At 41.7% G+C, this 24,757-nt stretch overlaps 2 protein-coding genes across 9 annotated transcripts in view; one reads left to right on the top strand and one right to left on the bottom strand.

The window, feature by feature from the left end:
- VMP1 (vacuole membrane protein 1) overlaps positions 1–22,002 on the bottom strand; it is a 69,170-nt gene extending 47,168 nt beyond the window's left edge. Inside the window, exons 1-7 of one of the 6 annotated variants that reach the window (XM_054208932.1) lie at positions 21,258–21,702; positions 20,350–20,483; positions 17,497–17,628; positions 13,097–13,198; positions 10,644–10,779; positions 8,191–8,281; positions 5,834–5,944 (exon numbers count right to left, since the gene is read on the bottom strand). In XM_054208932.1, coding sequence (XP_054064907.1) covers positions 5,834–5,944; positions 8,191–8,281; positions 10,644–10,779; positions 13,097–13,172 — 414 coding nt within the window. In that variant the 5' untranslated portion in view covers positions 13,173–13,198; positions 17,497–17,628; positions 20,350–20,483; positions 21,258–21,702. Of the gene's footprint in view, positions 1–5,833; positions 5,945–8,190; positions 8,282–10,643; positions 10,780–13,096; positions 13,199–13,437; positions 13,754–17,496; positions 17,629–20,349; positions 21,020–21,257; positions 21,703–21,882 lie in introns of those variants that run through there. The other 5 variants (XM_054208929.1, XM_054208933.1, XM_054208930.1 and 2 more) reach the window with 5 other exon arrangements.
- A 30-nt stretch (positions 22,003–22,032) lies between these two features.
- On the top strand, positions 22,033–23,384 carry PTRH2 (peptidyl-tRNA hydrolase 2). Of its 3 annotated transcripts, none has more exons than XM_054208935.1 (2): positions 22,033–22,155; positions 22,720–23,384. In XM_054208935.1, exon 2 carries the CDS (start codon positions 22,739–22,741, stop codon positions 23,255–23,257), a length of 519 nt encoding a protein of 172 aa, XP_054064910.1. In that variant the 5' UTR covers positions 22,033–22,155; positions 22,720–22,738; the 3' UTR covers positions 23,258–23,384. The 3 variants fall into 3 exon arrangements, with proteins under 3 accessions (XP_054064910.1, XP_054064911.1, XP_054064912.1); XM_054208936.1 differs by having other exon boundaries at positions 22,087–22,155; positions 22,724–23,384; XM_054208937.1 differs by lacking the exon at positions 22,033–22,155 and adding an exon at positions 22,558–22,572 and having other exon boundaries at positions 22,724–23,384.
- Positions 23,385–24,757: the final 1,373 nt, after the last annotated feature.

Genomic DNA, 24,757 nt, shown 5'->3' on the forward strand with positions numbered 1-24,757 from the left:
GTAAGAGTCACAAACAACCCTCACACAAACAGGATCTGTTTCACCTTACTTTAGCATTAATTTCTGTCTTCTGCACCCACCATGTATTTTTCTTTCAATTAACCTTAACAAATCAAGAGCAGTAATCTGAGCACAGATATTAGACAGAACCATTTTTTATTTCATTTGTTTTAGGCTTGCAAGTTGACATGTGAATTGAAGAAAAGTATGGACTGAAAATGAACACCTCACTTCACAAAAATAATTCAGCGCTGGGGAGGGGAGCACTGCTGCGCCCTCCCACCTGGCTGAGGCAGCTTAGCTTTTGTTTCTCTTTTTCCTCCACACACAGAACCCATAGTTTTCTGTGGGTTACTCACACTAGCAACTCGCTAGTTACTTAACACTCTTCTGTGTGGTAACTCACACTAGTCTTTCCATCTAAATGGAAAGAGCAAAACTTCTCCTCAAGCTGACAATCACTATTAAAATACTCCTGTATTAAAGTCACAAGTAAATAAATGGAGAAAAAAAAATTGGAGTAAGTTCTGTGGATTTCTAAATTATTCTGTTTACTTCATAAAGTGCAGCAAGCCCTGTGAGCTTTTTTTTTTTAGAAGCACTTCAGTAATTTTATCATGAGTCTCCTTACAAGGTCAGCTCCTGGAACCAGATAACTAAAAGGAATTAGGTTTGATTTTAAAAAGTTTTCAGTAGTCCAGGCAGGAAAATGTTTTTGGTTTGTTTTGTTTTTTGTTTGTGTTTTTTCTTTTAATTATTTGTGGTTTTATTTGTTTGGGGGTTTTTAAATTTTATTTATTATTTACTCCAACAATTTTTTTTTTTCTTTTTAAAAGCTAATGGCCTTATTATTGCACAAGGTGTCTGGATTTGAAATCTTCAGATTCTAACCTCAACCAGTTCAGATAGAGCCAAAACGCCACTCATTTCAGCTGCAAACTACCCAAACTACCACACTTTCGGGAGGCCAGAATGTAACCCCTCACAAAAGCCAGACCCTGGAACCAATTCAGAACAAAAGCGAGACATTGAACCCTCAAGCCCAGATAAACTCAATCTGGCTCTCTAAAGCCAGCACTGTCAATAAGGACACTGTCTTTTCAACTCACTTCTCTTTAAAGGCAGTTTTCTGTTCTTTTTCATGGCCTGAAATTACTGCCGTGCTCTCTTCCACTCTGCGCCAGAGCACCCCAGTAAGAATTAGACGACAAACCCACATACTAAGTTCTGAAAAAATTCAAACGGTTGTGTGACCTCCACATACGAACCATCCCTATTGTGCCTCAGGTTTCCTGTTTGTGCTAGTCCTCAGCCCGGCCACCAGCGAAAACCTTTGCAGCAGTTGCTCCACTTGGCTCTATCAGCAAGCCAGCAGAGCCATATTTAAGAAACAAAAACACAAACAAATACAAACAGCCAAAGCTCACTCTGCACTTTTGACCTGTGAGGAATTCGCTTCCATTCATTCCCCACCGTTACATATTGTAACGGACCATACACAGAAGGGACATTTATCATCTGCTTCTCGCGCAAGGCTTTAATTCTAAGCTGATTTTGTTTGCCTCGGCCGCATCTTTTGCAATCCGTTTGCCAGAGCTGAACTGAAACCAAATCACGAGGCAGAGCGTGGCGTGAGTATGGCAGTGGCGGTGCGGTCCCAAGCCAGCACTCCATCTAGCGTCCCCCGTGCCCCCCCAGCAGCTCATTCATTGCATTTCGCGGCAGCAAACAGATCTCTCCAAGCTGTACAAATGCAAGAGATTCCTGACGAGTTACCCTCAGTCACCTTCTTTTGGTAATTAGGTGATTCATGCCATATATATTTTAATATATCACCAATAGAAGAGAAAACATCTCAGGACTAAGAACAAAAAAGCTGTGTGCTGTTAAAAACAATATTTAAAGTCATTAATCATAATAGTTTTATTTCCTACAGGACCACTTCATGATTACTATTTTTAAAGTGTTGTTTTTAAAGAATTGTGAAAAACCTTTAATGGACTTTGGGAAAATAAGCCAGCAGACTTGTTTTGAAAGTGTCAGAATTAAAAGGATTCTTGGAAGAGTGGCCTGCTTCCCTATTTCTGCGATGAAGATCTGCTCCGTGCCAGCCCTCAGCCCAGTGCCAATTTACAGCACGAGAATTGTTTCCCAAAAAGCCATGTCAAATCTTATATTTAGAGCTGACTACAACTAAGGAAGCCACATTAAAGTAGAAACCAATACAGCAGACAATGTTCGGATCCTTTATAACACATAGAAAGTTCTTGAATCACAGAAATAGCAATAAAAAGCCTATTATCAAACTGACAAAATTGACCTCCCTCCTCCACCGAGATGCATGCAGCAAGAATGTTCTGGTGACCAACAACATCCAAATCAGACGTGAAGTGATATTACCCAGAGGGTAACATCCCCCCTGCCCGAGACTGCTTTAGACCGTAAAAATCTACTTTAAGCAAACCGTTTCCAAGTACTCTCTTCTCGGCTAACCCCAGGATCTCTCCTGGCACTTGAATTCATGCCGTTCCAAAAAGCAGCTGGTGAGAGATGCTCTGAAGAACCCAGACAAATGACAGTTTTCAACACTGGAAAAACAGCTAACCATGTCAGGGAAAGCAACCCTCTGGAGGCATTCAGATACTGCCTCTATTGCATAACTCTTTCGATGGTTTGCCCAGCTAACAGGCTGTGCTTATGAACAGTTTGATATGAAAACAGTCATATGCAGTAAAAGGAAGGCTATACTTAAAAAAGATGCACCTGTGTCACAGCTGAAGAAGTTCAGGCACAGCGTCTGAGCAGGTGCCTACATGCCATCAATTCCTACCCCTCGGCCCTTAATGGCAGAGACAATACGCAAGCATCAACAGGAGCTCAGCAGCACATGGGTGGGCCCAAGAGCATTGTTCTCTAAGCATGTAATTGCATTCCCAACAATCTCCCTGTACATACAGATTCAAAACGAGCAATTAATTAAAAGCAATTTTAAAACACTTACTAAGTCTATTCTCTATTGCCAGTAAATCCAGGCACTAAAGCAGAAGGGGATTTACTGCTTTGTAACTTTTTGTTTCTTTGAATCAACTGAAGAATAAGTTTTACCATAATGAAGAAAGGTAATTAAAGTATGTGGAATATGAAAAGTAGATATACAGTTAATGTAAAAGTTAATATAGCAAGTTCCACACTTAACCTTTTGTATTTCTACTTTTAGAGGAAACTGCTGCACAATTAACAAAGCAAAATAGTTTTAAACTCCTCATTTGAAAGCTGGAGCTCCTAATTGCATTGTTTCCAGATGGGTTTTACCCCTAAAAGTTGCACCAACAGTCTTAAGTTAGTACTCCGTGTTCCCTTTCACACAAGGCGTCGGCTCAAACTGAGAAGATATTAAGAAGCCTATTTCTACACGGATAGCATATTGCATATAGATATTGCTGATATAGCTGTATTGACAGAGGTATTAATAGTTCAGGTACTTAAAATGGCAACACACTGTTAAAGGCAATAAAGTTGTGTTTGTACACTCCCACCGCCATCTAGTGGCTACAAAGCCAAATACATTCCACCAAGTTCACTATTCAGGGTTCAGACAAGCCTTCAGTGCCCTAAAAGCATTAACTGACCTGAATTTACGGTCCATGCTGATCACAGAACCTTGCACAGGAGAAAAGAGGATAATGAATCCTTGTTTCTCTCTCTTCCTACACTCACTGCCTTTATGGAATTCCCTCAATGTAATAGAAACATGCTTATCTGCCTTACATACTTAGAGCAAACAAGTATTTCTCCTGTATTGTTACACAGTGGACGTTGATGGTATCGTTTTATTACGTTTTATTCTGTAATCACCTTCTCATTATTCAGTGCAGTCTATTTTGTCTGGTTTTTTTCCCCTAGAAAAGTTATGTGAAACCTTGCCTCTTACATTCCAAATAAATACCTTCGCTAACAATATTAAACTAAATTTCTTTTCCTCCACAACACATCTCCTTATAATCTTTGGAAGGCTGTTCATCTCCTGTACAGCCCCCACAAATTATATTGATAAACCAATAGATAAGTTACATTTTGTGGTACTTTAACGTCAGCTCAGGTCACGGCCTAAATATATCCACTAGGCTCGTATACTCCACAGGAAAACTGAAGTGATGTTATGAAATATAATTTATTTTCTATTAAAGTAATTTAGAACTATTTAAACATCTGAATTTTTAAATACAGAGTAAAAGAAAGATCATTTTGGTCCGCCTTCTTTTAGGTAAAAAGAAGCGGTGCTGTCTTTGTCACTCCTTTATGTGACAAAATCATCTTGGAGTGGACTAGGGTATAAAACGACAGCACTCTTCCTACCCACTTTCAAATATAGTTTAGAAGTGATGGACAACATTTCTTATTTACTAGATTTCTGACCCAGCACGTGTAAGAATTAAGACTAGGAACTGTATAAGCTCTCCAAACCGCTTCAAAGAGGATGTCGAAATACATGAAATCTTTTGTCAGGAGAAATCTTAAGTTGACTGTCACTGGGTGATAGCCTAAGAAAACATAAAAAAAATGCAGAAGATGATGAAAATCTATCATTTAAACTGTTTCCTTCTTGCTGATTTAAGTCATGATCAACTGATTTCTGCAGCAAACCTGAAGTGCTTTCCTTTCCCTTCCTGATGATTTTGATTGATTCTCCCTCGGTCAAGCCCATGTTCTTCTGTCCCTAAACATCCCTTATCTCTGCAAGTCAGAAAGATCTGTAACAGTGTCAATTCCCTGTTGTCGAAGCCCTATCCAGTGTTTTGTAAAAATGTTTAGACACTCTTGTTCGTCAGCTTTACTGAATTTCCATTTCCAGTCTGTCAGAGTGACAGCAATACTTTTGTCTAGAAGGCTATGCATGCATAAACTTGTTTCTGTTTGGCAATAGTTTCCTTTCTCCTGTACTTTTTGCCTCTGTAGTCTTTAGGAGAGAAGCTACATTACGAGTGAGTCTAAGGCTTCTGCAACCGCAGCCCACAGAGATGCCATTCGATCCAACAGGCATTGCCCTGCTGTGTGGAAAAGCACGAGTTTCTTGTTTCTTGTAGTGTTTTCTGTGTTATTGTTAATGATTAAAGCAGTTCTGAAAGTAAACATCTGTAATTGTTCCAGATACAAGATGACATTTGTTGCATAAACTGGTTTTAATTATTTTGTGGCCATGGATCCTTTTCTTAAATCCAGGACAGTGGTTTCATAAACAAGGAACTAATCCAATGGCCAAAAGCAAAACACACCCAAACATTTCCCTAACTTTCCTAGCTAAAAGTTGAGATAAACAACATTATACAAATTTTCAGAACAACAGATATCATATTATCTTTGTAGACAATTTTTTTCTTGCTATTATTTTCGAAGCAAAATTAATACAGACTGAACTTTAAAATAGCTGCCTACTTCACTGGTTTCATCTAGAAAAATGAACATTTTAAGCTACTAAACGAAAAAGTATGCTGAAAAACTTTAAATGGAAACACTTGAGCTGCACACGCTAGAAAATGCTGCATTTAAATTAGGAAATTAGAGAACAGATTTTTGACTCATTGTTTCAAAGTGAGGATTACAGCAGGCTAACATCTACAGCTCAACAAACATAGCATGCAAACTACAAAACAAGGTCACACAGTATAGAACATGAATAGCATTCACTAGGGGACAGAAGCATTATACTAAGTATTTATTTTCTTTCAAAAGTACTTAACATCTAGGACTTATGTAATCTTTATTCACAGCTTTAAAAATATGCAACAATTAAAATACTCCACTCAGAAAGAACACGGTATGGAAATATCCTTACCAAATAGAGCAGAAAGGTGTGGAGACCTGTTCCAAGTCCAACAGAGGACAGAATGCCTAATCCTACCCAGTAGGCACACCAGAAGAACTTTTTCTCCATATACCGCACATACTGAAAAAGAAAAGTCACAAAAGAGAAAAAAAAAATAAAAAAAAAAAAATCAAGAATGGTGGTATCTCTTAGGGGCTAAAGTTAAAGCTACAGACTAACGCAAATAGTCACCTGGATTACAATAACTGCAACAGAATCTCAGATACTTCTATTTGCAATTTATTACAATTACAGCACAGACATGTACAGAAAACAGCAGCTTTGAAAAGAAAAGCCCACATGCTTTAGAATAAGCAAGTTTCCAAGGAGATGGATGAAAAATTCACGTTCAATACTAGGGGGATGAAATCCAGAAGAGACGTAGTAGGTGTGAGAGCGAGCAGTAAGCCCCAGACAGTGTCTGCTGGAGCCCAAGCAACAAGCAGAAAACTGAGGGAATTGCCTGAACAGGTTAAATAAAGGAATATCATTAACTGCACTTTCAGTGACTCTGTTGAATGTTTTATCTTGGACCAGTAAGTAACCAGGTTTGTTACTTTTAAGAAATGACTAAAATGTTGGTTATGTGTTGTACACGCAAGTGAGGGGATACGGGAAAGTAACCGCAAATTCTGGACATAAAAAGTCCAGGTGGGTACGCTGGAGAAACAGGAAGCAGCATCTCCCTCTCACTGCCATGACAGCAATACTAAGGATGAGCCAGGCCATCAACTTGTCTGTACCCCAGCCCCAAGAAGAGGTGCCATTTCATACTATCCATGGACCAACAGCACCAAGATGAAGTTTTCTAGTCTTAACCAGGCCTGCCAGAGTGTAAAAAGGTCCTGAAAATGCCAAATAACCACAAATATACTTCATTATTTTTTGTATGGTTTTGGAAGAAAGTGGTTCATATTCAAGTATACACTGATGGTACACAGAGACAGGCAGAGGCACTGGCAGGACATGGACTATAGGGAAGGAGCTCTGGAGGAAGGGGGATGGACAGATACCTGCTGGCACACATGACTGAGACACTCAGAACGGAGAGCTATGGCTGGAGCCTGCAGGTCACACTCCCCTCGCCAGCCCCAGAGGCAGAGGTTGGATCCCAGCAGGCTCAAGGAAACCTCTTGAGCAGCTCTGCCCTGCCAAGCCTTGGTGCAGTGGAGGCCCAGCAGCCTGCTCAGGGACCATGAGCCCCAACACCAGTTTGCAAGAGCCATCTAGTGGCAAATGTTGAGTGCATTAAGCGCTGGCCTTCACGCTGGCCACCAACCAGGGCAGTTTTTAAATGAAACAGGTAATTTGTCCATGAGGAACAGGCCACCGATTTACCACCTACCAACTTGCTCTACGTTTAAGTGCTTAGGTCTCAAGCATAGGATTGTGTGAGCAAGAATGCGATGAGCTGAAACAACTCATTTCATTGCTTTTCAAGATCTATCCCGGGAAGCCAGGACTCCTGTTCCAGACCCGTACGTCCCTCAGGCAGCCAGACACATCATAACAGTATGGATGTAAGCAAGTTCTCTGAAACTGGGAACCTGCTGATTTCAGAGTCAGAGCGGTAAGGTAAGATGATTCAGTTGCACAAGGAAATGTTCTGCAGGGTCTAAAATTTCTACCATTTCCCTGGTCTGTACCCAGGGAAAATCTGAAACTCTAAGAGAAATGGGGAGGGGAAAGGTATAGACAACACCATCACCTTATGGTTAAGCAACGGCTTACATTTCAAGTGATGCAAAAGCATCAGTCTTCACGTACACCAAAGCACAAAAAAATTTTTAAACAACCATTTGAAAACAATGGGGCTATGAGAAGCATTGCAGAACCAGATCTGAACCATGAAACCATTTTATAGCTAGATATATGCCTATCCTAGCTGGTCAGGAGACCCTTCCATACAGATGGGTCTGCAGAAGCAGAAGAAACATTTCTTGGGAACCACAAAGTTCTATCATGACTCAGTTTATCATTATATCTCAAGAGCTCGCACCACTATTAAAAGCTCGTTAGCAGCAGATGTGAAGGAGTGCTGCAGCATCGGAGGTGTGCTTATTCAGGGACGGATGAGAAGTGGAACACCTACAGATGCAAAAGAATAGATCAAACGATACAGCTGATCATTCTGCATCTCTAAAATGCGACTCATCCACACACAACAGAGAGGAGTCATGACATGAGAAACAAATATCCTTAGCGAGTAGGAGTTCAAAAGATACATTACAATTTCATGAAGATCCCATTCAATTCCCAATACATCTACTTTAGCACAGGGACAGGAAGTATTAGTCACTATGGAAAGCAACTTGAAAACCTCGTACCTGTTGATGTGTTCCTTCAATGTAATACGTAGCTGTAAGCACTGCAAGCGTCAGTAATAAAGACACCAAGATACTTCGTCGATGCCACAATCTTAAAAGACAAATCGCAGTTAGGGTTTTTCATAATTTAGCATGCATTTCAAAGTAACTTACTTATCCCTATAGACTGGGCCTGCGTGGGTGTAGTCAGCAGGGACAATGGCAGCTGAAAAGTTTGCTATTACAAAAACACAAACCGTGAAAGAAAATATCTGGGGAGCCTTTACTCTTTATGGAAAAATCTCAGCTTCACTGTCAAATGAGATCAAAGTTCAGCCATGCGTTTGTTTTTTTTTTAAAAAAATAAAGAAAAACAGAGTAACCATCTGAAAACAAATATTTGGCTTCTGCAGCCAAGACAGTCTCAAAGACGGGCCATCAACAACATCCATAGGTAAGCAAAGTGCAAAGCAGGCGCTGGCCCTGGGCAAGGGATGAGCTGTGGATGAAATACAGAAGTGCTAATTTCAAACCACAGAGACAGTAAGAGGAACAAATCTTTACACTATTTTGTTTCCCCTGACCTATTGAAATTAACCTCTCTCTTAACAGCTCAAAATTTAATAAATACATTTTAGTAATTATGAAGTGTTGGGAAGCTACTACAGTAAGGGGAGAAAAGTGTTTTCCTAGGTAATTTGTTACCCGATTACTTTTGAGGCTGTTTAGTTTTACATACGCATTCTGTTTGATGTGTATGTGGCCACACACAGTACAGTAGCAAATACATTTATTATTTTCTAGAAAACACTATTATACTGTCACCTAATGATATAAAAAAGCAAGTGCTAGCATCACTTAATTTCAGACAAACTACGAATGTAACTTATTTATTTAGACAGACAGAAAAAGATAGAAATATGAGACGTAATAGAGGAAAAGTCACAAATGCTTCATATTAAGCAGGCTAAAAAAAGTAACTCTAACTTTCCATTAATTTTAAAATCATCTGTGCTGCTTATATTAGTACGATAATTGGATTTTCAAGTGATCATCATCATTTAAATCACAATTTACTCAAGTGGAACACAGGAGATCATTAAGAGTAAATCCAAGGTCTCAACTTAATAGCTTATAATAGTCAGTGTTATTTTCTGTAAAGAGATTGTCATGCTAGTGCTAGACAACATAAATGCACTGCGCAACAGAGGATGTGAGTGCTATCTGTAACAGAATTTGGTGTCTAGGAAGCCAGGTAACAGCTTAAAATAAGACCTCAAATGATATTTCTGCTGGGTTTAAATAAATGCTTGGAGGTTGTCAGAAATGGCTAACGTAAGACCCAATAAAACAGTTCTCAAAGAAATAATTCCCAAGGATAGCTGAACAAAGGCACATAGCAAGATAAGTAGGTTTAGGGTTTTTTTTCTTTTTTGGGGGTGTAAAGGGGAATTAAGACTACACTACATAAACCTGGTATTTTTCATACAAATCATTTCAGAAGATCAAAATGGAAACCAGAAGTTTCTTTCAATGGATCTTTTGTGTCAGCACCTTGAACCTAGCCTGGAAGGGTCAATGAACATAGCCCGTTATCACCAACGTTGGCTCACTCTGCAGTGAGCTAGGATCACCCGAGGTGATATTAGATCCTGTCTTCTCACTGGGAAAACGACACTAAACTCAATCCCAAACACAAGAGATTCCAGTTACCAACACAAGCACTAGGATGGCTGCTACTCTTGGATTTTTCAGTTGCCAATTTTACTCGTGTTTGCCTTTTGGCACTCCAAACCCCCTCAAGCCTAGTGCATTAGGAAACAGCTATGCTTTTCAGCATTAGCAGGGGATGTTAGGACTGCCACTTGCAAATTTTCTAACTGGAATAAAAGCCCATTTTATCCAGTGTGTAAATGATGCTTAGGGAAAGTGCTTTAATAAATCATTTCCTGTTATGAAAGGGACCACATAGCTTAGAAGCAAAGTCCTCTTTGCAGCATCATAAACATCACTCCAAGTTCCACGTAATCCTGAACCCTGCCCTTGCTGAGCTACTGGAAGATCATTTAGCAATACTAACACAGACATTAATAGATAGTACTTAACACTGCAGTCATAAGTACAGTATCTCTTGCCTTAAGGAACCCTAGGAACACTCTGTGTTTAGGGTTCCTTAAGGCAAGGGATATCTCAAATGGGAATATTCAACTCTTCAGAAAACAATTTTGCAACTTTCTTCCATTGACACCTTACTGCATTTACACACATGTAATTTAGACAGAAGGTCTGGGTACACAGCTAGAAGCGTGGTATGTTCCAGTAGCCACCTTTGAATACAAAAACAAATATGATTTCTGAAAGAAGAACTTTAAAGTTGTGAATCATCAGGGAAAGTGAGATGTCAGAATGACCTACTGAATCAAAGCATGGGTTTCCCCAGAATGCTTAGTAGAAGTTAAAGAAAGGATTTTTACTTTATGGTCCATTCCTTCAAGTTTATTAGAGTTTCCAGGAAAAAATACTGCAAGGTAACAAGCGGTTGTTTCCAGAGGACAATATTCAACCTCTCTTCTCGGTCCCTTCGCTTCCGTTCACTCAACAAAGTGGAATCTGAAAATGAAAAGCAACAGAAATGTAAAAGCACAGGCTGACAGTTCAGATTCTGTCCCACCCAAAAATATACTGACTTTTTTTTTTCTTTGTTAGGAAGCTAATGTGAGCTCCCAGCCATCTTTTCTACTCATCACTAAGTGTTTGCTCCAAGTGCATCAGAAATCAGGTGACCTCCAGCAAAGGAAATAAGGTGGCTTTTTCCCTCCATGTAGCTGACAACCATTGAAGAATATAATTGGCCCAGGGTGCAAAAAGTCTGGCATATCTATTAGCCTTTACACAAGGTACTGTACTACTAGTTACAAATCAGCTAATACATTAGGTCAAACGTGACTCTCTCACCCACTACAGACACCACGTTTCACTTTGAACTTTTGAATTTGGTTCTCTTCCAAAAGCTATTCTCAGACTTCTCCAATCGAACTAGATTGAATTACATGTGCTCTCTATACACTCCAGTCACTGTGTAACCGGATAATAGCATCTACCGTCCCAGTCAGGATCCTCAGGCTACGGTAAGCCTTGCCACGCTGTTCAGCTTCTCCAAAACGAGCCCAGACAACAGGAAATGCTCCCATGAAAAGGCCCTGCTTCCATACCACAGTCTTCCTCTGGACTGACGCTATACATCTGGTTGCTTTTAACTGCAGTGATTTGGTTACGATGCAGAGCTCAACACTACTGTAACACCACTCACTGCACGCTACCTTACAAGTACAGAAAAAAAGGTTCTTCTAGTAAATGTGTTACTTTGCGCTTACAATACCATCAAGGTTAATAAGAACCCTAGCTATTTTTCGGATGAGAATGGCTTGTTCAAAGGTCATCAAGCTAATGAGCAGTAATAATTTTTAAATTTTTAAAGAAAATTAATTCTGAAATAAAAGAAAAAAATAAGATGGCAAAACAATGGAAAAAATAAACAAAAATAATTCTTGTATCCAAACAGACATCAAACTTGTTTAAACATCACCTAATCAAAACCTATTCTGTTTTGTATACATTTAAAGCACTGCAATAATACTCATAAATTTTAAATTTGTAAAAAGCTGTTACATTTAAAATATTAATCTAATCTGAATCCCCAGCATATTGTAACTCAAGATGTATTATTTCAGTCTTATTCCAGTCACTGCAAAATGCTGCTTTATCAGATGCTAATATTTACATAGAAATTGCATACCTCGTTAGTCACATAGGCCATGTAATTTTGTATTCCTTAGCTGTAAGCATCAGTTGGCTTCAGACGAACTAACAGAAATCCTACATCGGCAAATACTGGATAACTTCCACATTCCCTCAGAGTTACAGAATGATTTAAGCCTTTAAGTAAAAGGCTTTGATCTGTTCCATACATACACGCATACAGGTCCTCTTTAAATCTTGCTGCATTCATTGCGTTAAGAATTTCTGTTTTCTATTTTTTCACTTAATGTGTCTAATAAAGATGCTTCAACCTTGTTTTTTATAACTTTCTTTTTAGTAAAGGTCATAAGAGACAATGGTGTAAGACTTCATACAACTTGAGAAATCACTTGGTTACAAAACTTAATTAAATATGGAACTGGCACACGCAAAGCTGACAGGAAGCAAACTAAAATGATTACCATTTCTATGCTATACTCCACAGCACAGATAATTCAGTGACACAAGGCTCTTCAAGAAACGTTCTCAGGTTATTTTTCATGAATGCTAAATATTAACCCAAGCCTATTTCAGACATACCAGTAGGAAAAACAGAGGCGAGGCAGGAGATGAAGTAGTTAAGTGTTTTGTTAGTAATTTATCATTGAAACTGATAAATTATAGTGAAGCTAAATGTCAAGAGAAAAGCTAGAAATTGGGAGACTAATAACTGGATTTCTCCCAGAGTAAAACAGATTTTTATTACCAAGTACTAACTTTCCAATGCCAAAGGGTGGGGCTGTATAGCCTGACTTCTCCAGCCACACGTTTGCCAACATAGTTTAGTTTTTTAGCTCAGTCCTGTTGCAGCCCCTGTTGGTACCCACGTCAGCTTTACAGGGCTCACATGCATATGAGCTACAGAAAAAGAACTTGAGCGGAAGAAAAGAGTTTAAGAGAAAACTGAATGGAAATACACAGCATAAAACTATTCTGTGGCTTTACAATACATAAATCCTCTAGACTTCAGATTTAGAGATGACTGAACTTTCCAAAATCGATTCAGGCATTGAGGCCCTTTGCATTATGTAGGCATAAAGTGCACCAACGTAAATTCCTTTTGAGTATTGTACTGGCCATTTTACACACCAAGCTGACCTGCTGAGAACATTAAGTCATTTCTACCTACCTGTAAAGTTTCCATTGTGCTGTTCTTTGATCATTCCTATGCGTCTCTGGTCACAATCTGTTCCATTTTCTGCCATTTCATAGATCAGTCACGTATGGGGATCTAATAGCAGAACAAAATCAAAAAGCATAATGTCTCCATTTCTGGTTACAGAGATTCCTTTTACTCCATAGTCAACAATTCAGGCAAACATCCAGCGGTTCTCCAAATCCAAATCACAGTTATCGTGCACTACATCATTAAAAAGGAGAACGTGATTCAATTCCCACAATGACAAGGATTAAAACATTTCCACCTACATAAATCTAAATTTTTCACTTACATGACAAAACTCTTCTCACCTCTAGCAGCTGAACAAAAGCTTGTTAAACAATCCCTTCTGCTAATCAGCCCACTGTTTGGGCTCCAGGAGCAGCAGAGCTTCATCCAAACCTCAGTTCAATCCTGAGAGAGGGGTGCTTACGATTTGATTTTCATATTAGAAAGCATCTATTCTGGCACTAAGCTTCCAGGTAGTTAGTATGCAAGCAGACCCCAAAAACCTCACAGCCTAAAAAAAAAAAGGTATAGTAACTAAGATACAGAACTGCATCTCATGTTTTAGACAGTCTAATATCTCTAAACCAGAAAAGTAAACTCTTCAGTGGAAAAGAGCTCTCTGATGGAAAGCTTTTTTGAAAAGTGTACATTCTGTCTGCTAATTTAGCATCTCTCTAGCGAGATCAGCCTTAAACAGTCCAAAAGAACAGCTGCGGTTTTCCTTATCCAGGAGAGTAAATAGTGCAATAATTGGAAGCCAGCACAAATCAGAATGTTGCAAGAGCTCCTTTTTTAATTTTCCTTAAAAAAACCAACAACCAACACACAAACCTGAACAGCTGACAATTCTTACACAATCAAACACAAAGAAAGTAGCCAGTCAGACTCCTTGCGTTAAAAAATCCTCTCTTGAATCTTAAAACAGTTTCTGGAATTTTATTTTGGAAAAAGAGTCCCACAAAGCTAAAGCATCTTCTTTGCATTGCATTTCTCCTTGTAAGCAAACATGATTTATAGTTTTTGAGATGCTGCTTTTGTTGGAAAGAAAAGTAGTGCAGCACCAAAATGACGGGTTACATAAAACTGTCTAGTGGAGGAAATTAAAGTTTTACAGAAAAAATACTTCCCCTTTGATTTATGTTAGGCTCAAGCGCCAAGCAGCAACTCGGGTTTGATAAATAGAATTGAGATCACCCCTGTGATTCAGACTGCAGTAATTCTGTCAATTTTTTTAATAAAATGTTAAAATATTTCAGATACTGTATTTTTTTAATATTTCCAGGGTTTCACGGGTCAGTTTTAGACAGGTGTTCTTCTAAACAGGTACAAGCCTTGTGCATTGCTACTAATACAGATAAAATTGCTAGCTAGAATGTGATTATTAAAGGGGTTTTACTTAAAACCCAATAGTCAAAAGCATCAAGGTCTCAGGAATGAGTCCTTCCTGAAATGAAATGCACAGAAATAGAAAGCTATCTAGTTAAACAAGCTAGCAGAAACTAATCTCTTGCATGTTACAATTTTTATTCATTGAAACTTGGGCCCCAAGAATACCCAAACCACCAAAAAAATTAATAAAACAGCCTTGCAAAAAGTTTGCTTCTGCACAATGCTGAAGGGCTCCACGGTCAGCCAAGGACAACAGAGGACTGACCTGCTGCAGTAAGAGCTCTACAGCATCATTCTGCGGTCACTTGCAATCAAAGGTTCGCTCTGAACCATTAGTCAAACACCAGAGGAATGTGAACCTGTTTCTCTCCTCAGATCAGTTTTGTAGCAGCCTGACACTCTGGAAGTCAGGGGAGTTACACCAGTTCAGGATATCCAGCCAGTTGCTACAGTGATACAAGGATCAAATGTTTAGCCATCTCCTAATTTCATTAGGACAGTAAGTCCCTGGAGATGGAGTGTTTTGTTTCTACTGACTGCACTTGCTCGTGGTGCTCTTATTTTTTATATATATAAATACTTATTTATATACACATATAATATAAGCTTATATACACACATACATATGTATATTACATACACATTTAAAGCTCAAACTGCAGAGGGGAATATTTAAATTGGGCATCCACAGTTAGAAAACCCAATGTTCACAGAAAGCTGCTGAGGAAGCAAAAGCCATCAGAGGCATTCTGCACACAGCCATGCTAAAAAAAACACGTTCTGGTTTAGGGAATGTCAGTCACATTTTGTTGGCTTAGATATAACAAACATTAAAACAAAACAAAAAACACTTAAGTAGAAACCACATTTCCTCATTTTGAAATTCATCTTTTTTCCTTGTGCAAATCCAGCCTTCAAAATTGAAGTCTCAATCGGTTTGGTCTCCGCTCAGCTTAATTACATTTCAAGAAAGTTAATTTACTGTAACACAAACTGCTCGCCATGTTTGATGCTAAAATCCAGGCTGTGCACAACACTCCCTCTCCATGAACTGAATTCCACTGCAATCCCTTAAACATCTTACTGGCACATAAAAAAATCACCAATCTCGAGGGATCTCAGGTACAGCGTTAGATACACAGTACAGCTTTCACAAGCTCAACCAACAGAGCCAGTTCACCCCGCCTGCTTGGAAAGGCACTAATCTGGGATTAGCTTTGCATAACGCTACCTCAAGTGCACAAAGTCAACGTTTACAGCAAAGCAGATAAATAGTCCCCTTGCACACTTCTGTGGTGCAAATACTTGTTAAGAAGGTCTTAAAGTTCAACCATTCTGCAGAAAAGCTCCAAAAACTTGTATTAAGAATAGAGTTGACTAGGAGATTTGATACCTATTACATGGCAAGCCCAAACCCGCTGCAGTTCAGAAACCAAACCCTTACCATTTTCAGAAAAAGCTCCTTGGTTTACCAAAGTCTAATTATACTTAAAGCATCTAAGCATAAGGACCCGGAGAACGTGCATCCAGAAAGCTCAGCTCTGATCTGTTGCTCTGTTTGAGGCCTATTAGAATCACTAGTCCTGCACTAATGTCTCCCCATGGAGATTAACTGGAGTGTGAGCCTGACCCAAAATGGAGTTACCCTTCATTAACTGAGTCCGCATCCTCTACACCAAATGCGTGAGAGCTCACCACAGCAAATTAAATTCCATCTGCTAAACAGAACTTCACTTCTTATGAACACTGAAAAAGACACTTCTTATGAATGCTAAAAAAGACAAGAGTCCACATCTAAAAATAAATTTGCCTAATACATTGAGTAGTTACCAGCAAGCATAAAAATAAACTATTTAAAAGAGTGAGAAAAACAACTATGAAGAGTTTTTGTATCAGTCGCTTAGATCATTTGTTAGAGCTGTGCTTATACAAGAACCTCTTTGTAGGGCTGAACAAATGGCCCACAATACACTATTCAGCTTTAGGGAAATCCATAACATTGAGCATAAAAAGACAATTATTGCTAGTCAAAATGTAAATTGGTCAGCAAAAAGGGCTTATGGTAACTGTGACTGGCACTTTACAGCATAAGTGAGACAAAGCAAAACAAGCTATCAGAGCATGAGAACATCACAAAATTAGGCACTGTAATCTCTACATTCTGTAATCAGAAAAAAGGACAAAAGTCTCTTATTTCTGAAGCTCTGGGGAGGCTGCTGCAGCACCCAAGCATTGGGTGTTCTTACGTAAAAGGAAACTGTTTAAGACAAGGCAGTTGGGTGCTTACACGCTCGCTTGGAGGAGGAGAATGTGGAGTCACCTTCTGTACTAAGGATTTTTTGAGGACTCCTTTCCAACGTGCTGGAACAACAAGGGAGCTGTTAAACTATTTTAATGATCTCACTGCTTTCCCAGACATTGTTTGAATCACTAATTCTTACTTTTACTTAATGAGACTCTGGAACCCTGACTCTCATCTCCATCAAAGTTACTTGTCACACAGCTGCTAGAACGAGATTTATAGCTTAGACCGTTTTGCTGATGTTTTCTCCCAGCCACCTTAGCAACACACCATTTTCAATCTTTTGTCATTTCTTGTATTTTAACCCATATGCTCCAACCCTGCCAGTATCCTGCTCCTTCTTTCTCCTCCACTTTTCTGATACCCATTCCTCCTTTATCTACATCACTGTTCTTCAATTACAATAAAGAGAACAAAAGATTAAAAACTAGACTTTCACAGGTGGGTAAGTAATCGGACTAAACTAGACAGCGTTACACGTCTGTAATACAGTTTTGTTTCAGTCATCAAATGTTCTACATAGGCAACAATTTACACAGGGAATAAGTTTACAGTTTCTTGGCAAAGTAACCGTTTGGAGAGCACTTTTCCTCAAAAGTCAAAGACTGCCTGACACACAAACACATTTAGGTAAAGGATGAGATCGGTCTTGAAGTGAAACGTTACATACCCTTTCAGCTCCGTGCAACTACGTCACTCTTCACTACTTCTTCTGTATTTGAAGCCAGCGGAACAGACAACTATGTCCTCAGCTCCGTAGACATTCAAGACCAAAGCGACTGCTCTTCCAAACCTTCTGTCCCTACAGAGTAAGATAATACTGTTCATCATGTGACACAAAACTGACACAGTCCCTAACGTGAAGGTTAATAACTTTCCTAAAGACGACAGAAAATAGAAAAAGTAACTGCTTGATTTTTTTTCCAGTCCTTTAACACCCGTGGGAAGCATTCAATTAAAATAAATTAGGACACATCTGAAAGACATTCAAAATCTCCATAGATTTAGCTATAATGGGTTACTTTGATATGAGTGCATTTATTCCCATACTAAAAATGTTTTTCTAACTAAAATAGTTTAATCCCTCAAAGGAAAAGTAATTCAGTTAAAGACCACAGGTTTCCACTTTGTGGGTTATGCCTCTGTACACCAGACCTATTTTCCAATTTCTAGCCAAATACCATTTCAAAGAAGTCATCTTACAATTCAGAGTTAAATTTTCCCCTTGTCCAAAAAGACTTTGGGACACCTTTTAGGAACAAATGATTTAATATTGTTGTAACACGAGTTTCAGGGATGCTACTCATTTTCTTCTGAGACTATGAAAAGTTATGTCCCTGCCGTTACAGTCACATATATTAAACTGTTCTCCCTGGTGGATTTCCTCAGGTGAAACACAACTATTGATGGTTGTCTGTGTGTAGATCCAGCAGTAGAATTAGGTGCTATAACAATACAATAGTCATTACAGAAAATATAGATGAAAAGGCATGGAAGATGGTAGGAAAGACAAAATCCACATTGTTCAGGTGTTTGCAGTGATCACCTTTAAATCCTTTAAATAAAAGAAAGGAAATTGAAATAACTGGGAACGTGAACATTATCAGCGTAGCATCTCGTGCTATAGTGCAGATAACAGATCAGTTCTGTGCTCCCTACGCTGGCAGGAGGCAGCAAGCCTGGGGTGCAGATCACAGCTTACAGAATGAGACTGCTCCTCTGCTGACCGGGACAATGCTCGACCAGCTGCTGAGAAAACCACTTCAAGGTTACCAGAGGGGGTAAAATACGCTGCCGAGACAGTGACCTGAGGAAATCACAGCAGACCTCCTTGGTGTTACTGCTGTGCTGTTACGCTAACTTCAGTTTCCCAAGTGCCCAGCTCAACTGTATCCAGATTTTGAACAAGACAGCATTATAACACACTGTGCTTCGAGCCGCCTCTCAAACACCCCTGTGACAATGATCCCTTGTCACAGGACTCAGTGACAAGTACTGGCACAGCACTGATCAGTGCCACAATAAGGTACCTCTTGGGGAGGTCACACCACCTATGTCCAAGCAGCCCTTTCACCAGAACGCATAACTTGGAAAGACTGATAAGAGCAGAGATAAAAGCTTTGGAGAGAGGGGCCACACAACATTGGAAAAAAGACCATAACTTAATACTCAGGTGACTAAATAGACACAGTATCTTTCACACCCTCAGTTCCAGAGGGCTAAACAGAAATCCATGCACATCCTATCTGCCAAGATGTTTGTCTCTCAGCCCTCAAACTGCATTCTGCATTCAGAAGGTGGCAGTCAAGTTCTCCACTGTCAGCCTCCCTATGCTTCCAAAAGGCACCGAGGAAAGAAAGGTCACAGGAATTGTCACAAGATAACACATCCTGCACAAAAAAAGGCCTGCTAAAATTTAACTAGGAAAGAATAGAGTTAGAGAAATAAGAGTATAAATACAGCCTTAAGAATTGCCACCTCTGGCTCCTCCAGCAGCTGGTGGAGAGTGCAGATTTGGTAGGAACTTTGCCTTTATCCTATCTTGTAAGTGCTGGGAGACTGTTTCCCCATAAGAAGATGCTTGAACCTGCCCAGCCATTAAATCCAGAGAGCTTCTTCTCTAAAGGGACGTACAGCAGAGATGAAAGGGCATGAACAGAAGTACCTAACAAACCCCATGGAAAACAGTAGCTGAAACATACTCCTGAGACAAGGATTTCTGCTTTTCGTAGACGTTAATAGCCTCTAACTGGAATCAGTTCAGGTTACACTATGGCTGCCTTGGCCATTCAATGAGAATCACACAGGCTAATTCTGAGCCTTGTAAGAGAAGAAGAATATTCTTTTAACAAGTTTGAAATACACTGAACAACTGCTTGCCCCACTAATAACATCGTACTGTTGCCTGGGTCCATCTGGTCAGCGCAGCACCAAAACCAGCAAGCGCTGCCGCATGACTACGGTTACAACCTGCTACAGGAATACAAAAAGCTTAGTGTTGCAACAGCGTCAAGGCTGTGCCCTTTGTTCTCATGGAATAGCAAAGTCCATCCAACTCACACTTCTCCACAAGTAACAGAAGTTAAAATTCTAACCTTCAGATAATAATATGCTTCCCACCACCATCATACTGGAAAAACTGGCCTACTCCTGCTATATATCAGGAGTAATAGTTTTTTATTTTAAAACCAAAGCTTGTTAAGAAATACGAGGAGATCTCAAAATATGCACTAATTACACAGAGCATTCTAAGGAGAGGCATTCATAAGATGTAGTCAGAAAGAGTTATGACATTCAAAAGATATTCAAAGACAACCACAGGAAAAAAAAGCTTTAAGTTGGAAATAGTGCAGACATTCCAGTTAAGAGGCTTGCCTACAGTACGCTCGGCTTCCTCAAAGCTACTACCCACTTAAAAGCTACCAAGTCTCCTCCTATCCTTTCCACAGAAGTTACAAGTACTATTGATTTCAGCTGCTAAGTAGGACAAGAAGCCTAGCTCAAATTAATAACTAGTGCTTACCTCCCATTGCACAACTGGAAACATGTTTTTTCAAACTGTCATCTGAAAACACGGCGTGAAGCAATCATTACAACTGTCACTTATGACCAATAAGGAATAATGAAAAGTCCATTCCATGTGGCAGAAATAATGGACTGAAAGAAAAAAGGACTATCATAACGAAGCCCATTTCAATAGGCAAAATAATGCCTTAAGAAGAGCTTATACACGCTATCATAAGGTAAGATGGTATAAAGCACGAGAACCCCCAATAGAGCTATCTGGCAGGAACTGGGGTGAAACAGCCTTTGAAGAGCAGTAGTCCTAACAGCAGAACAGTAGTAAAAGCCACTGCTCAAACAAAATTCACACACTCCAAGGCATAAAAGAGTATTACCACACTCTCTTCACCTCAGAGTGCTCAACCCATATTGTTAACATTAACTAAACCAGGATACCCACTTGTTGGTAAGCACCACCGCACAGAGCAGAGAAAACAAGGACAGGAGAGAACCCTGACGAAATGTCATACGAGCAGTTCAAAGGGATAACCTGGATTCACAGCACTTTATAGATAAACAGCCACTATCAAAGAAACTTACTACCCCTTCCCTCAGGTCACCTAAATGACTGGCCAAACATCTCAGAAGCTGACATGGAACTCAAAAAAACTGGAACAAAATGGGAATCTTACTGCTTTATTACTTTCTGTAATGCCTAGATGATGTTGGCAGAGAACTAAAAACCAGCCAAACACATCTAGGTGCTCAACTTCAGTCAACAGAAATGAGACATTAAGAGGCTTCGTGGATTTGGGCCTAACTACCCAAGTCCGTAAGACAAGCCACAGTCTCTAGGAAGAAGGACAGTGGGTGTGACGCAGGGGAGGCAGTCAGCAACCCAGCTGGGAAAACACAACACAGTCTCACTGGGGAAGCAGACAAAGACCATCGGCATCCTACTCTTCGCCGCTGGAAGGATGAATTTCTCACTCTATCATCAGGCACCGTCCCTTGAGCCAAAGCAGGGTGAGCCGACGGTGCAGTTTCCAGGGTTTCGTCCAGCGGGACATGAAGCGTCCCGAGCAGAGCCGGTCTCCAGTGCGACGGGGGGTGGATTCGCAGCAGCACAGCTCCCCTCCCGCCCCTCCAGCGGCGTGGGGACGGCTCCTTCCCTCCCTCACGCTCGCAACGCTCAGCCTGCGGTCGCCTCACGGTTACCTCACAGACAGCTCGCCTCCCCGCGCCGGGCCCCTCCCGGCCCCACACTCGCCCAACACCGCCCGGGGCCGTCGCTGGGTCACGGTGCCCCAGGTCGCTGGAGGCTCTCCCGACCCCCGCCACCAGCGCGGCCGCTGCGGCCTCACCACGGAGATCGGGGAAGGGCGGGCGGGGAGGGGGAGCGGCGCGCGACCCCTCAGGCAGCCGTGAGGGGAGCGGCGCCGCGGCCAGCGCTGAGGGGGCGAGATGGGGGAAGGCGGGCAGGTGCCGCTGAGGGGACGGCGGCACGGACCCCCGCCCGCCGGGGAAGACCCTGTGGCCGCCGAGGCCTCACCTCACTCGATCCGGCCCGGCCCATCCCGGCGCCCCGCACTCACCCCGCTCAGCGCCGGCTGCTCCCGCTGGGCCCGGGCCAACCCGGAAGTAGGGGCGGGGCCGACTCCTCCGCTTCCCGCCCACCGGGGTACGTCACTTCCCGCGCGCCGCACTCCCTACCCCTCCCGTGGCCGGCGCTCAGCGCTCCCTCCCGCCCCGCGCTGACACGCGCCGGTGGCGTCACTTCCGGGCGACAGCGGGGCGGCGGCGGCGGCCTGGCGGCGAGCGGCGGGTAAGCGGCGGCGGGACACGGGGCCTCCCCACCCCAGCTCGCGTCCCCCTCGGGTTTTGCCTCCCTCATCCCTCAGGTTCACTCGCACCCGCCGTCGGCCTGCCCGGTGCAGCCGCTTCCCCCGGGGGCCGACGGTGCGCGGGCCTGGCGAGGCCGCGGCTGCCCGAGCCCCCGGGGGGGCTGGAGGTGGCTCCGGACAGTGGCCCTACAGGGAATTTTGGGTATAGACTTTAAAACCCCGCCATTTTACCGTTTCTCTCACCGTTTTTAGGTGTAACTGTCGCATAATTTGGGGGATTTTTTCTTAGTTCTGCTTCCCGCGGTGAAGCCCATCACCGGCGGGTTGTGCACTGTCACCAGTGACGTGTTTGCGACGAGAAAGCTGTCGCTGGGAAAGGAGAAAACCCCACACCAAAGGTGTCTCTGAACATCCTTTCCCAATGCATGAAAATGCGATTCTTTTTTTTTTTTTTAAAAAAAAGTGTTTATCTCCAAATAACCAGGTGCACTCTCACAAGCTGAGAAGTGCTTAAGTAATTTATTTCTCCTCCTGCTCTTTCATAGCCAGTCTCCAAAATCCACCATGGATTACCTCTCCAAACCTGGGTTGCTCAGTGTCATTGCTGGAGTCGCCTGTGGAGTGTGCCTGGGATGGGGCATCCGTGGGAGATTCCTGCGGCGGCCCAAAGCCGGAATGTCTGCGCCCGCAAACGGCCTGGGGAGCGAAGCCAGCGTCATGGGAGAGTCTGGGGAGTTCAAGATGGTGCTGATCGTCCGCAATGATCTGAAGATGGGAAAGGGCAAAGTAGCAGCGCAGTGTTCCCATGCTGCTGTTTCCGCCTACAAGCAAGTTCAGAGGAGAAATCCCGAACTCCTGAAGCAGTGGGAGTACTGCGGACAACCTAAAGTCGTCCTCAAAGCTCCTGATGAAGAGACTCTGATCCAGCTCCTGGCTGATGCTAAACACCTTGGACTGACTGTGAGCTTAATACAAGACGCGGGTCGTACTCAGATAGCTCCAGGCTCCCAGACGGTCCTTGGTATTGGACCGGGACCAGCTGATGTAGTAGATAAAGTTTCTGGTCACCTAAAACTCTTCTAAACTGGGGACCAACGAAATGCGAATGCATTGGTGTATAGCAGTACTGAAGGGATAAAAATCCAAGTTTGGGGATTTTTCTGTACGCTATATCTCAGTATAAATAAAATCACTGAGTTTTTTTAAGAGATTTATTTGCAAATCATGAGTTTCTCAGGCTCCTATATTGTGTTTACTGCTGGGCTCAGTGGAGCTGAGGAAAGTAGAGCTGGCAGAATTGTACTACCATAAGAAAGACCCCAGTGTATTTAAGACTCGTGCAATGGCTTGAGAATTTTGCGCTTTTCTGGTTTACTGGCTGAAGAGAAGTGTGAGTGAAATATAAGTGAATTTGTCCCATGTGCTAAAAGTGACAGGTTCCCCCTTCTCCGGTTTTTGAAGAGATACGTTCTTTAATTCAGAAAAGACTAGCTGCTGAAGCAGTTAAGGATTGCCCCCTGCAGCTGGGGTAGCTGTAGCCAGCTTCCTGCACAAACAGTTTCTAAGTGTAACTGATGCAATAGCTTGTGACTGGCATGAGACTGAACAGGTTAAACAGGCTTTGCAGCCCAGACCTTAAGAGCCAGTAAACAGTTGTGGGGAGCAGCTGAAAGCCGTGCTGCTCTCCAGAGGTGTCGCTGTTCCTATTGCGCTTGCAGGAATCCGCAAGCAGGTCAGCACATAGAGGGAGTTACCTACATATAAACAGCTTTTCCTACAGCAGCTAGCTTAAATCCTGTTTTACTTGGAATTAACAAGTCTTCTGGGGTTTAAGGATGTTACTGGACAGAGTTCAGATCATACTGATCATGGCTTGTGTGAATTCTACCCTTGTAGCTCTTTGTAGCTGTAAAACACTGCACTTCTAAGTAGACGGACTTTCTTTCCACAAGTCAGTTTTATAACAGCTGTTTTGCAAGAACAGTGCTGATGAGCACACATCTTGCAGCCTCTCAGCCATGTCTTCCTTCTGTTTTCTCTTACACAACATATTTCATAGGAACTCAGCTGGGTTTGTCTCTATCAGTCAAAGTTACAGACCCAGAGGGAGTGTCAGGGGTTGAAATGCAAGCGTAAGCAGCTGTAATAAACACAACGAATGAGAAGGTTTTATACTGCACCTCTTATTTCGGCATAAGACTTTTACAAAGACAACATTACTCACTACAGACTTTTATTCCAACACACTCTTGAACAAAGACCTACAGCCTGTGGTAGGTAAAGCCCCCTCAGGTGCCTACACCCACCATTACCCATGGAAGAACAGAGACGCAGGAGCAAATGGGAAGGGGACTCAGCTTCAGAGCTGGAACCTGACACTGGGGATGACTCCTGGTTAAGGGACAAAAGCTTCTCCAGCTATCGCAAATACAGCCCGTGCTGTAATGCTCATTACATTCAAATATGACAGTATTCATAGAGAAACATTTAAGTCAATTTTATTTGAAGCTAAATATATTTAAGGCAACTTACATACCTAGAACATGATCTCAATTTAACTAACACACCCTACTACAATCCTAA

This window comes from Rissa tridactyla, chromosome 7 (assembly GCF_028500815.1).
Source record: "Rissa tridactyla isolate bRisTri1 chromosome 7, bRisTri1.patW.cur.20221130, whole genome shotgun sequence".
In the NCBI taxonomy this organism is placed as follows: Eukaryota; Metazoa; Chordata; class Aves; order Charadriiformes; family Laridae; genus Rissa; species Rissa tridactyla.

Bases quoted from the DNA above. Each gene is read 5' to 3' on its own strand.
- PTRH2 (XM_054208935.1), top strand. From the start codon at position 22,739: ATGGATTACCTCTCCAAACCTGGGTTGCTCAGTGTCATTGCTGGAGTC.